Raw genomic sequence first — 17,285 nt, forward strand, 5'->3', positions numbered from 1 at the left:
ATGGCATTTGTTTCATAACAATGAAGGCTTTTCTGGCAAGAAAGCCCCAAGTCTCAGAGACTCATGCCAAAGGGAATTCCCAGACAGAAGTTTGGTCCCCACACTGAGAGGGCAGAGGAAGTATTTAAATATCTCTGTCAATATTGTTTACTCATCCTCAACATGTATATATTTAGCATTTTGAAAATATATATACATATATGTTTGGAAGTATCAACAGAAAGCTATCAAACAATCCCCAATACTTAGGATGGGTACACATTAATGAATTAGATGATTTAACTATCACAAGTGAAGCCATTCAAGTCTCTTAATAAATATGCTGGTAAAGCAGAATATAGAATTAAAATGTGCAATTGCTGGGTTCTCAGCTAATTATGCAATGAGGAGGAATATATTCTGCATTCACTCTTTGACTTGCACATGATCACCTTTTTGATTTCTCATCTTTCTAATGGGAACACAGATGCTAGAAATTTGAAGAGGATTTGTTTATTGATACACACTCCAAACACTGCAAGCAGCATTAATATCAACTGAGTTGCTAAAATAGCTCAAGAAATTGCAAATATTTCTTTGAAAATTTTGTAATGAGAAGGCTCTCAAAGACTTCTGATGGAAGGCAAGTTCAGTTTGAGGGGAAAGTCTTCAGATCTTCAAGGATAATAGTGAATGATTTTCAATCATTCATTTGTAGCCAGGAAGACCCTCTGTATAAGGATCATATTTGATATATACTATTTTGTGATCTGACCAAATCAGTTAACCAGCCAGCATTTATGCCAAAAGGCAATATATTTTCTATTTTATTTTATTGTAATTTTTAAATTTAGAAATATGATCATAGTAGAAGCAGTATCTAGTTGTTCCTTAAAAGGTTTTAAGGAAAAAGTTCTTAAGGTTAGATTGAAGTAGGAGACTAAGCCTTTGAAAGGTTACTTAGCTTCATAGAAGCCTAAGTGCAAAACCTACTCCAATAAGAGGCAGGTATTGTTTTACTTAATGCTACTTTAGCCTGGCTAATATGGCTAACACAGACATAAGAAACTATAATTAATTGAGTCAATTCTGTATTTTTGCTAAGTTTTCTTTCCATGCTATGGCTATGTACAGAATAGAAAACAAAGCTGTGAGTTTTCTCACAAGTAGAGGAAAATGCGAAATTTCCCTTACCAGTCAGGTAAATGCTACCTAGAGCAATGAGACCTTCTTTGTCTTACCAAGGGTCATAGAGCCCAAACGTGTCAGTTATGGATTTTGAACTCGGGCCCTTCTGACTCCAAGGCCAGCTCAGCATTTACCATGCTACTCTAAAGCAAAGTAAGCTTCCTTTTTATAAACTGTTAGATGAATGAATGTTTCACTTCATTCCAATTCCTAAACAGAAGCAGCAGATCAATCTGAATGAGATCTGACCTGATTCTACATTTGCTAGATGAGTAGTAAAATACATTTTCTCTCATTTTCCTTTTATATGGCTTCAAACACTGTTACTGTTATCTTTCTTTGTTTCATCCAAGCTGTTTCATTCACAAGAGCTACTCCTACTCCTACTTCCATTCTGACTGGCACAGAAGCTTTGACCTGCTCTCTTTGTAACCTAAAATGCATTTCCCTTCCTTGGGTGAGCTGACAGCCCAAGAGATCCATCAGTCTCAGCCACCTTCATAGGTGGAATCTACATACATGTGCACCATGGCCAGGTGGCTGTTACTCTTCAGGACCATTCCCAATCATGAGACTGTGTGTGCTTTCACTCCTTTGGGAGTTGGAAAACACTCTGAAATATATTGGATGTGCCAAAGTACATTATCATCTATTTGATATTGATGTCATTTTATGGATCCTCATGATACCTCAATATTTCACTGATCCAGTTTCACTAGTATAGCTCCTTCCCAGACAATGCAATGAAAGCCTCTCTACAACCTGGTAAATGTCCCCTGAGATATAGTCATAATACTATCTCTAAGCATCAATCACCCTATAGACATCATGCTATTGTGCTGGCCTGAACTTAACAAGGTTAGACATCAGACAACAGATGTAAAATTCATACTCAAAGAGTCTATGGTTTTGTAAGACCTGCTCCAACATATACTCTGCTGAATTGCCTTCTGAAGTCAGGGTCATTCTTAGTCCACAACAAGGCACATAATCCATTAGATTTTGAGTTCCTTGAGGGCATGAGACTATCTTTTGCTTCTTTTTGTAGGCTATGGATTTAGGACTATGCCTAGTTACATAGTTGGGATTTAATAAATTTTTTTTATTGACTGGTTCTGACTACAGTTGTCTAAAAAAATAGCACTCAAGTGCTGAGTGATTCAGTGGATAGAGCACTGGGATTAGAAAAAGATCTGAGTCTAAATTCTAATTCAGAAATTTATTAGGCAAATTATTTGTGTAGGCAAATTATTTAATCTTTCTCAGTCTTAGTTTGCACATCTGAAAGTGAAGAAATTGGATTCAATGGCCTCTAAGGCGGGGGTTCTTAATCTGAGTTTTATGAACAGATTTCAAGGAGTCTATTAAACTTGGTTGGGGGGAACAAACCACTACATCTTTATTGTGGTTTCTTTTGTCATACTATGTATTTTATTTTATGTATTTAAAAACATTTTTCTGAGAAGAAGTTCCATAGGCTTCATCAAAAGGGGTCCATGAAACAACAACCAAAAAAAAAAAAAGAGTAAAGGTCCCCAGATCTGAGATCTCTTTCAATTTTTATTCTATGATTTCCCTGATATCACATGATGTATACACACAGGTAAATGTCTGCCTCTATCAGCCTTCCAGTGTGTGAATCTAATGAGATGAAACAGACTTTAGTTTCCCAGATTCTAGGGAATTCATTAAAGAGAATGAAATCACTATTGACCAGGTTTTTGCCTAGGTCTATTATTTGAGAAGGCTGGAAATTCCCTGATTACTTACCCTGTTATCTATCAGAAAAATGCAGTAATTCTGAATATAGATATGGTATAATCACCTTTACCCTCTAGACATGTGGTTAATGTTTTCCTTGTCTGGTAGCCCTCTGTGGGTAAATCGGTGTTGGTAATATCAATCTTAGATGGCAAATTCTTCCATGTCCTGATTATGGTAAATTCTCTTTGTCCACTCCCTGCCATGATGTGATATGTACATGGCACTCAGTACAAGGTCTTGGATGATGATCAGCAGTCACCCTGACCTCTTTTGAATGAAAGCTTCATAATGCTTCAGCTGGTGATCTGGGCAGCTATTGTGATGTGCGGTCCCCTCTTTTTTTCAGCCCTAAGTGTGAATTGCTGTTACATACTAACTGTACCCACATGACTGAAAATTTATGGAAAGTGTCTATTTACAGAACTTACTTTATTAATGAATGAGAAACACTGGTAATATATGGAGATGTAACTGTCAGGGCTTCTAGGCATATGTGCACATAACCAGATCAGCTCCACCAATAAAGAGAAGCTGAGGAGACTGAAATGGGGTGACTTCAGGACAGGTCTTTGTACCTAGCTCTAAACAAGTCTCACTAATTTTGATTGTTGAGGTACAATCCGTGGTGTTCTTACATAATTTCTATCATTAAAATAAACAATTAGGCATTAGGGAGAGAACTGAGAGCAAGACCAGGATAACTAAATATATTTTTTTCCATGAGAATTCTCTCTGTCATGAGTATTTTCTTAACCTTCAACTATCTCTCCATTGTCCGTCTTCAGAATTCCTCATCCAGTTCTAGATTTATGGTATTAATAATTATCTATATTGAAAAAATGCTTAAAATTAGGGAATAGATATTAGTCCTAGGCTTTACTCCTCATTACTTCCAAAAATAAAACATTCTGGTGTTTTCTTATTAGCAGCTCTCAAGATAAGACCAAATGGTGCCATTTTCCTGACTGGTCTTTATCCTGTTTCAAGAAAAAAAAAGTTATTTCTATTTCCCTTTACTCATTAAGTCACATCATTTTCTCTTTTTGATTTCTTCTAAAAATTCTACCCCTATTTACAGAAATCTTACAGATATCCAGGGACATTATTACTGTGCCAGATTAAAAATTACTGAAAATGTCACACACTCCAAAGCTATATTTAGGCCACATTGAGACTTGACGTATATGAGTAATGCAACCTTTCATAGTCTAGATAAATTTAATTCTCCACACTATAATTTCCTCCAACCATTCCAAGATGTGAAGGCACTAAGGGTAACAGAATGCAATGATTAATCTGTTCATAAATTTGTTTCTCTCAGTGAGGTTCTAAACACTTCCTTAAAAACAAATTTGAAGTAGAATACAAATGCTTTCAAGGTAGAGGAGGAAGAAAATTACTTATCTAATAGTTCAGGTGAAGGATGAAAACATGCTGATAGAACATGAGAGCCTGTTCAGGGATCCAATCGAGAAACTACAGTTATTTTATTCTCCTTCATTTATGTCTCTGAGTTCAACTTTTAGGCTAATATGATTTCAAACATTAACTAGAGCTCATTTCATACGGTTCATGTTTCTGAAATCTGATCTGTAAATTTAATTTTCAACACTTTAAAATTGTGAAGAGCCATTAATATTTCTAAATAGTTTTCAGAGCCTTTTTTTTTTCATTTTGTTTTTGTAATGTCTCTAGGAGGGTTGTTTGGAGGGATATTATAGAATGAGAGACTTGGAGATGTGAGAGGATATAAAAATAATCTAGCTGGGGAAGGTAGATGGTGCAATGGATAAAGCACCAGCCCTGGAGTCAAAAGGAACTGAATTCAAATCCACCTGCAGAATTTTACTTAATAATTTCTAGCTGTGTAAGTCGGGGTAAGTCATTAAACCCCAATTGCCTCACCCAAAAAGTAAGGGAAAAAAAAGGAAGAAATTATCTAGCTAAGCCTTCTCATTTTACATTTTACAGATGAAATAGCAGAGAGGTTAAGAGGTCTCTGAAGTCACACAGATAGGAAGTGGAAAGTGGAAAAGATAAGATTTGAAACAAGTATGTTTAATTATAGATCTAATCATATAGTGCTGGGCAATATGGGAGATAAATAATTATGATACATGAGAAAATATGGCAAATACAAAGAAGAGGTTCAAGGAATGTATTGAGGGGAATGGGAAGAAGGAAAAATTACTTTTTGCTTAGTAAGGGTGGGAGGAAGAAAATCTTCTCAAGAGAAGGTTGTGAGCAAAGTTGGAGAAGCTAGGGGGTACATAGTGAACTCTCCTAAAACCTTTAGAGCAGTCCAATTAGAAGGATTTGCAGAATTTATAATTATGTTAATATATGTACATATTCTATAAATATAAAATAATAATATATGAAATGCATATAATTTATATTATATATCAATTATAGAATTTATATTATACATAAGTTTATAATTTTATGAATACAGCATTCTCAACAATGGCATGCAAAGCTGTGTAAATACACTAGAGTTGGAATTATGAAACATCTTGGTTCAAATCCTGATTCTGATGAGCCATAAAATATTGGAAAATCACCCATCTTCCTTATAGGCTCCTTATATAAGCCTTATAATAAGGCTCTTGTATAAAAAATGTCTGCAAGTGAAAAATAATTATATATAAAGGTAAGCTATCATTAAAAAGAAAAAAAGCTGATAGAGGTAGAACTAAAGCTTCTTTTTCCATGCAACACACTTCCAATTTATCATAATTATACTTATTGATATTTCCTAACATGGTTAAAGCTTCATTGAGAAGAAAGTTTCAAAATATAAATGGAAAATGATTTTAAGGAACAAATAGTTATCCTCTATTGAATGAAGCTTTTTTTTTTTCCTTTTAATGATTAAAAAAATTCTAGTATCTTAGAATGAAGTTCAAAATCTTTAGTGAAAAGAGTTTCAGTGGCAATTAAAAGAAGGCCATGTCTTTAAGTTCCTATGACATGGTGGAGTCAAGATAGGGCCCTGAACTTTACTTTGTGGTGTAGACACTGAGGATATGTTAAAATTAAAGCCAAAGATGTGAGGGACAAAACAAAAAGAAGGCAGACTCATCAATCCCTTGAAGTGTGGAGCTACTGAAAACTCGAAGTAAACCTCTTCTTACCTATATGTGTTTGAGCCATGACATCAGCCAGTCTGTGTGCGGCCCCACTGCCTCCACTTTGCGTGGAAGAGGAGGACGTGGTGGAGGTTGTCGAGCCATGGATCGCTTGGCTGATCCAGTGTTCCATGTTGATGCTGCCCTGACTGGAGGTGGGAGTTCCCTGGGAGTCACCCTGAACAGAGCCTTCATCCTCTGAACCCGAAGAGGTATCTATAGATGGAAATAGAAAAGGTTAGTTAAGTAACCAAGACCAGACATTTCTCATGATCAAGAGACCATATCCCACAGAACTCTAATCTCTTTACTGTGGGCCAAGCTTCCCCCCTCCACTCTGATACATGAAAGTTAATCCCAATTCCTTCCCTCTGAGATTACTTCAGATTTGTCCCGTATATAGTCATTTGCATGTTTGGTCATGTCTAAGCTTCTTAAGGGGAGAGAACTTATCTTGCCTGTTCTTTGAATCCCCAGTGCTTAGCACAGTGCTTGGAACATGATAAGAGCTTTATAAATGCTTATTGACATGGCTTAAAAACACTTTATGATGAAGACTTCTTGAAACTTCAATAAAAACCCTTCCTAGGAAATGTACCTTTTTTCTATATACTTCTTCCATATGAAGGAATGGTATTATGCAAATATTCTCTCTTCATAACTCCTTATTCACTCAATCAAAAAAAAAGCATTAAGTACCGACTTTAGGTCAGGCACTGTGCAAGGTGTGCTGGGGTTGTAAAGACAAAGGATGTTCTCAAAAAGCTAACATTCTCACAACTCTATATATCATGCTTCACACTCCGGTATTCTCAGTATCCAGTTCTTGACTAACCAATTGATTTTAATTATGCCAGTTCAGCAAGACAAAGTATAAACATCAGGTGGCTTGGCCATCTCTCTTAACCTATTTAATTCAAATAAAGATTTAAGTGGCATATAGGATTCTAGAAGAGAACCACAGCTTAAGTGCCTTGAAAGTCTAGCACTTTAACTGTGAATTAGAGATCTAGTTTGTGTCTCGTATAGAGCTGCAAATAAAAATGCCAGACATTTTGCCACATCTGGTAGGAATGTCAAGACATCAGGATTTCCCTTCAAATTCAGCATCCTATTTATTGTTGAGTGAGTTGCCTGGGGAACAAGGAATTGGAAAATAAAATGTGGAACATCAATGTACACACTGCTAATGATTACCGAGCCACTTAAAAAACAGATGTGATCCAGTTATAAGCAATTGTGATTCTATTCCTTTTATTGTAAATTATTAAGGAAAAGGCATTATTAATTCTGTTAATTATAACATCCATGTAGCTTGTGAAGAATTGTGAATTGTCCATTAAAACACACACACACACACACACACACACACATACAACATAAATGGTAGCCCCTGTAAATTATTTTTATGTGCCATGCTGACTTAAGGCAAAGTTAAAGGAATCCTTCCCAAAGGAAACAAGCAGTAATTCAGAGTAAACTGAGCAATAACAAACTGGGTTGATAATACCCAGGAAAGGAGAGAGTGGTAGAGGAGCCATTTATTCCAAGCAGACACTCACATGTTATTGAGCAAAGTTCTAAAGGTCACCAAGATCCCAGGAAGGAAAATAATGCAAACAAGTGGAAGTTGGATTATGCATTAGCAGATGTGGCTATAAAAGGCTGAGAGCGGTACTGAACACAAAAGAGAGCACTCAATTTTTTTTTTTTTTTTTTTTTTTTTGGAATAAGCATGATGTTGACCATGACATGTGTGATTTTTTAAAGCCATCTCATGTGAAATCACCACTGTGACTCCTGCGTGACTGCTGGATGACAAGAAGAAATGTTGTCAGTCTGGATTGGATTGGATGGGATGACAATTTGCAAAATTATTCATGCAGAGCGCATGGAAATGCTATGCAAATAATCAAATGCAAATGTTATAGCCAGAGTAAGACTTCCACCAATGAACCTGTGCAGTTCTCAAAGATGATTTAAAATACAAGGATTTTACCTTCTGTCATGATTTATGGGGTTTTGTGTTTATGCATGTACATGCACACATATGATACGATTCTGAAATATATATACATATATAAGCATATAAATAAATACATAAATACACAGATAGTAAAAAGTAAAGTAACTATATATTGCTTCTTACATTTTGATGTAGTTTATATTTTTCTACCAAAAAAAAAAAAAAAGAAAGAAAAGAAAAGTTTATAGGAAGGGCCCATGTCTCCAAGCTTGCTTAGGCTTTTAACTATTTCTCATTTTTTCCAGTTTAAAGATACTTCCATCATCTAACACTTAAAATTACAACAATGACATAGTTTCTTTGCTCTGTAAATTCTGGGAAAGCATGCAAAATAAATTTCATCATAAAATAAAATATACTGATTAAAATCTACCATATGCCATAAGGATGTTTGCAAATAGACAGAATAGTTGCTATTTAAATACACAAAAGACAAAGAAATAATAGAAAATCATGTTCTTAAAAAAAAGAATCATTTGGGAGCTCATATATAAACCATGAATACAGATGGAGATACATTGTAAATTTTCAATATAATGAGCTCTGTTACATAATTTTTTTAGGCTGTATAAATTCAGACATTTGGAGTTGGATGAGGACAGATAAAATTATTAATCTGAACACAATGTTAGTTTTTAGTAAGCCCTATGCCACCTTTTCTCCATATACACAAAGCTTTAGAGCTAAACTATAAAATATGGAAGATGAGAGTTCAGACCTCAATAACAACTATTGACTTTGGTTTGCATGTAATGCTGTTATTTTGCTATTCTTGTAGCTCCTTATAATTCTTTCATCAAAACAAAGAAAAAGAGGAAGGCAGATCTGCCACCACAAGTTAGAGTTAAAGCAATTACTTGGGGAGGGAAAAAGAAACATGAAATATTCCACATTTAAATATATATATATATATATATATATATATGTATATTTATACGTGTTTACACACACACACACACACACACACACACACATACATATTTCATTGCACAGGTTTGAAGGTGCATCCAAGTCACAGACTGATGGTTTCAATCAATCCACTCAAAACAAAAAAAGCAATTATTAAGTACTTAAAATGTTTCAGACACTACATTAAACATAGATAAAAAGACAAAAGTAAAACTGTCTTCAAGGATTGTATGTTCTAATGGATCAAATGAAATAATATCTGTGAAATGCTTAGCACAATGCTAGAAACAGAGAAGGTACTTCTTAAAACATTTGCTCTCTGCAATGTAATTAAGGATGTCATAGGGATATCATCTAAGAAAGTAAAGATTACTAAGGACATAAAGATTGTCCACCTTCCCAGGAAATGAGTTTCAAATGAGCATTTGAATCCAATTTATAACATATACTGTTTCTTGATAAACACAGAAAACTCAAAATCATAGCACCACAATTTAGAAAGCAAAAGAAATCCTAAGCAAGAAACCCCAAATCAATTATTTTCTCATTATGTGCTCCAACAAGTATACATACATTCTCCCGAGTAGCAAAGGCCACAGATTGACACATTTATTTACCTGGAGGTGTGTAGGCATCCATTGAGGTCTGCACAACCAGAGAGCGGCGTTTGGAAGGCATTGGAACTGCCATTTTCCTTTCTTTGTGTTTAGCCAGGGCTGCTTGGACAGCTTCTGTATGAACATCTGAAATAATACAAGATATTTGATTATTTAGTATGTAGTCTGTGGATTCTATAACCTCCTGGGTTTCTCCCCTTTTTTCTTGGACCCTTTGGCTTCTTCATTGCCTACTTCCCTCAGTACTAAAAGATGGAAAGGGAATGGAAAAGGGAAGCAAAGCTTCCTTCAGTCACTTTTGCTACTCACTGGAAGCTCCATTAAAAAGCAGAAAAAAATTAAATTTTTGATCTTTTAGAGGTTTAATTTACCCAAGACATTGTGAACCATTATTGCTGATCAAAAGACAACTATATTTGTAAAGTGTTCAATATTGCCTTGATTTATATCAATAAAACTTCCTCTTGAATTTTCACCCCATGGATCTCATTTTTGAAGGCTTATGGACCAATTTGCCTAATATTATGACAGGCAGCAAGGTGATACATAGCATAGAACTCCAATCCTACAGTCAGAAAGACCTAATTCCAAATCTGACTTCAGTGTGATCTTGGGCAAGTCATTTAACCTTTATTTACCTCAGTTTCTTCAACTGTAAAAATGGAGAGAATAACAGCACCTACCTCACCGGGGGGGCGGGGGGGGAGTGGAATTGAGGATCAAATGAGATTATATTTATAAAGCATTTAATACACTAAGTGAAATATAATAGGTGATATGTAAATATTTATTTTTCCCCTTCAACTCTGAGTTTTCTATTACATTTTTTTCTGGGGATACTGTCCAGTATGTAAATCAATGTTTAGTTTTTTCTTAAAGTCCTTAGTCCACAAAACTATTTTAGCCTCTGATAATCTCGAATTCCATTCAACTCAATAAATATTATTTATTGAATGCAGAGAATAGTTAATAATTAAAGAGATAGACTCTGTGCTTTATGAGGGCAGAGACCATAACAGTGAAATTGTTATAACATATAGTTAGAATACACAATAAGTATATGACAGAGAAGTATCAACAGAGAGAGCACTATATAAAGCCCCAGGTCCAAAGTAGGATAAGATGGAGAGGCAATAACATAAGATACAATCCCTATTTTTAAAAAGTTTATGGTACAGTAAGAGATGAGACATGTATACAAATAATTAAAATATAAGCTCAAAATTATTAAGTACATAGTAGAGTATATATGAAACTCAAAGAAGAAAAGATTATATCTGGCTACGTAGATCATTCATGGAGAAAGTAGCCTCAGAATTGATTTTTGATTGTCAGTGGGTAGGAGTGGGAGTGAGGTTCTCTGCTTGTTGATGTTCTCCCCAAAGAACACATTACACAAAGTCACAAAGGCAAAATAATATAGAGTGGTTAATTGGGCAATAGGTAGTCCTGGCAGACTTTGGCTGTAGCGTAGAATATCCAAAAGGAAGGAATCTAAAATGTGATTTGAAAGGAGGAGGGGGAATGAAGCACTGTCAGGGAGAGTCTTGAACACCAAAGTGCTTAATCTATATTGCAGTCAACAGATAAAGAGGTACATTTGAAGGTTTTGTAGCAGAAGGTTAATATATTCATGTTTAGTAGAGTGATTAATTTAGGTACTTTATAAAGGGGGAAGTAGAAAGACTTGGGGCACAGAGAAAAAAGAAGCAACAAGAAATGATTGATTAGGACTTGAACTATGGTGGCAGGAATGGAAGGAGAAAGCATGGAACTGGTATGAGATACTCTGAGGTTAAAGGACTCCTCTTGGCAATTCCTAAAATAAGACTATTCAAGAGGAGATATTTAACAAATTCAATAAGAAAAAAAATTACAAATGAACTACATGAAGTATGTATGAAGCAGTATGTTATCTTGCATAATCTTGCTGAGTAAGTGATTTGATCACTCTATCCTCTGAGAAACTTCATCAATGAGAAGGGAGGAGATTGTTCTTCTCCATATTGCCTTTCAGATGAAAGCCAGGTAAAAAGTATTATAAATCTAGAACCTGAAATTATTAGAGTAGCTTTTGTAATTATCTTGTTAATGCAGATTAATGATGAATTAATGACAACTGCTTAGAGAAAATTAATCTGTGAACTGTTATTAGGAAATGAGAATACTACTACTAGATTCCTGACAAAGGGAGGTGGGGATGCACTTCCAATCTACATTTTATCATGTTTTGCAAGGGAGAAATTACTTAAAATAATTGGAGGCCTGAAGCATGAACTCAAGGACTGAAGTCCTTATTGTGTTTCATTTGTATGTATGTTGCAATTGTAACACTTGAAGCAGTTGATGTAATTGCAGAGGTTACATGCTGACTTTCATTATGTCCATGCGTTTCAGATATTTTTAGCACTAATTTTTTCAATTTAGGGTTGGACTTTGGAGACATATTTTAATGAATGTTCATACATTCAGCTGTTCCAGCTTCCTTAGCGTTCACTAAGCACAACTCACTCCCACTTTCCTACTACTCTGCCCCCTGCTTCCATGATTAAAAGATGATAGAAAAATATCACAAATACACAGCTTACTAATCTAATGAAATTGTGAGGTTTTGACATGCTACAAAACAAAGACACTGAATTTAGAAGATAAAGGCAAGGAGGAAAAAGGAGAGAGGGAGAGAAAAGAGCAACAGGAAAGGAAAGAGAGAAAAAGGAAAAGGGAAAAGAAATACCAAATACTGAAAGGTTCATGTGTTTTCTTCTAAGAAAATTTTCTTTGGTAACTGAAAAGATTCCTTGTTCAAAGCTCAAAAAGAAAAGACTCAAAAGAGCTTAATATTTTGGTACTTGTCCAAACACCCTAACACTATAAAAAGTTACATAAATTGCCCTTATATGTTGTTTTCCTTTATCTTACAAATCATTTTTCATGAAGTTCCTGAGAAATGGGTATATTCAGGCATTTACCTTGGAGAGGATGTGTTCGGCCAGCTGGTCTATAGATGAGGGGCAGGGAAGTTATTAAGATTTTCTTGTGAAAAAATTTTTTTCATTTGGAAACTTTGAGAACATTGTTCCTAAAGTGACATTTTGATATCTCTAGCCAGGAGCAAAATGGGTTACAGAAAAGGGCAAAGTCTGTGGGACCACAACTGTAACAAAATCAAAACTTGAGTCTTATTTGTATCAACTTTCATGACAATTAAAATATCTATTCCATGTTTAATTCAGTTTTTCTCTCTTTTTTTGTTTCAAAACCAAAAGCCAACAGAAAGAAATATCCATTTGTATGCAGCATACTTCTCATAGAGAAGATTACAATCTAGTCTTTTTATGTTTTGATATCTTATAAAATTATACCTGGTCCAGTATGATAGAAGCTGATTCAGAAAAGTTGTTCCTTTATTTACTGTGTTATCCTTTTAATTGATGTGTTGATAATGATATTGATAAGAAGGTTAAACATAAATATCACAATTATCATGATTTCTTTCTTGATTCCTTCTTTTCCTCCTTCCCTCCCTCCTTTCTTTCCTTCTTTTTTCTTTCTTCCTTCTTGCCATTTTTCTTTTTGTTGCAGAATTCTATGTGCTCTATGTGCTGCCTCCACCCTGACCCAATCATGTGTTACTGGCAGCAAAAGCAATATAACACATCCCATACGCATGTGAGCAACCACAAACACTCAGCCATTTATTTTGTTCACTGTTGCCTCTGACTCATGCTGCAGAATCCCGTTATCAAATCACACTTGCTAAAAACTCTGAAAACAAACTTTTGCTTGTAATCATTTGGGGATTAAAGAGGTAGGAGAAGGGATATTTAGTTGACTAGTCTTGAACTAGTAAAATCATTATACTTCTAAGTTTGACATGTACTTGGTAGTCAGGTTTCAAAGGAAAGTTATGACAAAAAAGCTTTCTTTTAAGTAATACAATTGCCATGTTATGTGGGAAATTCTATGCAGTGTTACTGACCTTTGGTTCTCAAAAACAATGACCATGGGCAGCTAGATGACACAGTGGATAGAGCACTGGCCCTGAAGTCAGAAGGATCTGAATTCAAATCCAGCCTCAGACAATATTTCCTAGCTATGTGGACCTAGGCAAGTCACTTAATCCCAATTGCCTCAGCAAAAAAAAAAATCTGAGATGATGCCATTTAACATTGCTCTTCAAGGGCTGTGATTTCATCAGTATGGGGAACTTCAGTTGGGACCACAAGATCAATAATTTATTCCTAGTGAATGTCCTCAAAACAAAGAAGTTAAATGACTTTCCTAGCATCAAACTGTTTCTGTCAGCATCAGAATTTGAATCGTGGTCTTATTTAATGCAAGTCACTAATCCAATCCACTACATCACACTGCTGGTGACATACACACACAGAAAAAGAAAAGCATGTGTGATGGTACTTCCTGGGTAGAGCTGGGGAAAAATTTAGCAACGATCTTTTCTTGAGTCTTATTTTTCCTCCATGTGGAACCATGTAGTGGAACATTTAGGACAAGACTGACAAATTGTCTAAGACAGATGTTAGTCAAAGCTGTCCCAATCCAGTACTATTCCATCAAAACTACTTTGTTACATAGTCATGTAGATACCTAGAAGTCTGTCTCCAGCCCAGTTCCAAGGAGAAATTATCAACACAAATGTCAAGAAGATTACTGACCCATGTTTTCACTAAGAGCCAATAGTTAAGGTTCAGATTCATTTAACACTTTCACAAGTTCTGACTCTCCTAAACTATGGGCTTCAATGTCTATAGCATTATAAATTTGGCATCTTTCATGATACAACACTAGAATCCAAATCCATTGCTGGGTAAGATGATTCATATTCCCTACCACAAGTACACACATGGTTTTGTTTTTTTCCAACTTCTGTTTTGTTTTCATTTAATTCTTTGTTTTCCAAGTGATGACTACATAATTTTGATCAACAATGCAATGGAATAACATTTACAATTCTGCTTAATATGAATTTAGAAGCATTAGATTAGTAAATATATGTATATGTATTATATGCAATATGTATATATACATATATAAACATACATATTATATATACATATACACATATCTCTCTCACACACACACATACAATCTCCATAGGTATGCACTGAGTGTGGGATGGGGAAGGGCCAATGGAAATGTTCCCCTTGGAATGTATCAACACACAGCTTTGGCTCTCTGCCTGTCTACAGATTAATTCCTAAATTCTAGATTATTGTAATATAACCTTTGGGTCTCCTGACCTATTCTCAATAATCTTCCCAATGTCCTTATGCTTTTCAAACAATCTTCCTTCTACCTCCATGTTTTACTCCAAACTTGGCTATCATCTCAGCTCAACACAGCCATAGAATCATACAGGATTCCAGAGTTAGAACTTTAGAGGCCACTGAGTTCAATCCTGACATTTTACAGATAAGGACCTGATTCCTAGAGAAGTGAAATGATTTGCCTAAGATTACCTCAGCAGGAAGTATAGAAGTAAGATTAGTACCCAAATTTTCTGGATTCCACAGCCAACACACTATCAACTAGATCTTGCTGTCTCTCATCCCTGGCTACCCTCTCCAGCATAAGCTACTCTTTCTCCTAATTCTTCCATATCACAGGGTTAAGAGAAGAATTTGCTATTCTCCTTGCTCCTCACTGCTGTTTCAAGACCCCTCCTTTCCCCCCAATCCTCATCCACCTACAAGCTGCATTGCATAATAACAAAGAGGGTTTGGAAGATAAAAGGTTGCTGTTGCTAGCACTCTCCCTTCCCTCTCCAAGTTGTCTCCATATATATGATCCTTCAGATGAACACATTTTCTCTTCATAAGTCTATTTTCCCAGCTTCATTTTCTGTTCTTAACCTAGACCCTTTTGAGTTTTTCATTCGATATTCAGTTTTCCTGTATAATACATTCATTTATCAAAGTCCTCAGGGACTTGCTAATAATCTCAACATGAAGTTCCTGGACCTTCTTATAAACAATACTTCAATACTTCTGAAGATTACCTGGAAAGATGAGATACCTGACACTGAGATCCTCTCTTGAGCTGACTGGTCAAGCTTTCAAACTCAGTGCAGTTCCAATGGGTTGACCACATTGTTAAAATGCAAAACATATGTTCCCCTAAAAGACTATTTTACAGAGACTAGCACAAGGCAAGTGCACACATGGGGATCAGAAGAAGCAGTACAAGGACACTGATAAGGTAACTTTGAAGACTTTAACATTGATTGTGGGACATGGGAGAGCCTGGCATGGGACTGTTCAACATGACGCTGCCATATCAAAGAAGGCTCTATGTCCCATGAGCAAATCAGAATTACAGCAGCACAATGGAAATGTGAGATGTGCAAATCCAGAGACATCTTTATCTTAAATGCTCAAATGGACTATTTGTGTTCAATCTTTGCAGAACCTTCTGAGCTCATATTTTTTTTTTTTGTTTTGTTTTTTTTTTTTTTTTTGGATTTTTATTTTATTTTATTTTATTTTATTTTTTTTAATTTAATAGCCTTTTATTTACAGGATATATACATGGGTAACTTTACAGCATTAACAATTGCCAAACCTGAGCTCATATTGAACTGATTGGTCACAGACGAACACATTCTACCCTGACTCCAACATCATGATGTCATTACCATTGGTTCTTCTGACATATGAAAAGTGAATAAGAACCATACTCCCCATCTTGCTTTACCATAGTCACATCTTAAACCTTTCAGATTCTGAACTTTGAAATTCTATTTATAGACTTCAATCTACTTACCTTCTATCTCTTTTACAGCTAAATCCTAATTAGTATGAGTAATGAAATCAGGCATGGAAGTCCTAGTCTTAGATTGGAGGTACAGAGTATTGGTCAAGGTATGAAAGAGCTAGTCAGTAATAGCAAACAGATGTTGTAATGTCCTGAGGGAATGGAAGCTCAAGTATAATCAGATATCTTGAGCCAACCAATAAATAGAATGGGCTAGTTTACCTAGTCATACAAACCTGAATAGTGTTCTAGGACTAGGAACCCAAAAAAACAGATTAACTGTCCCAGGAACTAGGGTATACATTCAGGAAAACATGAACTTTGGAGTTAGAAAATCTATATTGGAACTCTGACTATGCTACTCACTATTTGAGTGACAGTATGGATTTTAGTTTCTTCATCTGTAAAATAAAGGGGTTTGATTAGATAATCATGAAAACTTTATATACAAGCTTTATATCCTATTATATTTTTGAAAAAGTTGTCCATACTTGAAACGACCATTAAATACCATTCTGGTTATTCATTAACAAGATTAAGAAGAAAAAATTATCTCCAGGTATAATTGAAGATGTTTATCTTAATTCTAGTATAAAATAAAGATAAAAACTAAAGTGATGATCAGGGGAAGCATAGCTTCTTTGATCTCACAGCAAGTTTCATAGACTGAGATGTAGCTGCCTTTCTGTCATCTCTGGTGACATTTCCACATAGCGACATTAGTCTTTGGGCTAAGGCATTGCTGTTTCTAGGTTTCTTTCCAAAAATGTTATTACTTAAGAGAAACAGTTTGGCATAGTGATCAGACTGCTCAGTTTGGAGTGTGGGAGATCTAAGTCCAAATTCTGGGATAATTAGTAGCTGTGTAACTTAAGGAAAATAACTAAACTTCTTTGTATT

At 35.2% G+C, this 17,285-nt stretch overlaps 1 protein-coding gene across 8 annotated transcripts in view; it reads right to left on the reverse strand.

The window, feature by feature from the left end:
* Positions 1-17,285, reverse strand: part of DIP2C (disco interacting protein 2 homolog C) — a 581,014-nt gene that overhangs the window by 227,309 nt on the left and 336,420 nt on the right. For 5 of the 8 annotated variants that reach the window (XM_031939601.1, XM_012551185.3, XM_023505023.2 and 2 more), the window contains 2 exons: positions 9,615-9,740; positions 6,069-6,278 (listed from right to left, as the gene is read on the reverse strand). In XM_031939601.1, coding sequence (XP_031795461.1) covers positions 6,069-6,278; positions 9,615-9,740 — 336 coding nt within the window. Of the gene's footprint in view, positions 1-2,937; positions 2,962-2,992; positions 3,324-6,068; positions 6,279-9,614; positions 9,741-17,285 lie in introns of those variants that run through there. The other 3 variants (XM_031939603.1, XM_031939602.1, XM_031939604.1) reach the window with 3 other exon arrangements.

Source organism: Sarcophilus harrisii, chromosome 5, assembly GCF_902635505.1.
Source record: "Sarcophilus harrisii chromosome 5, mSarHar1.11, whole genome shotgun sequence".
Classification (NCBI taxonomy): Eukaryota; Metazoa; Chordata; class Mammalia; order Dasyuromorphia; family Dasyuridae; genus Sarcophilus; species Sarcophilus harrisii.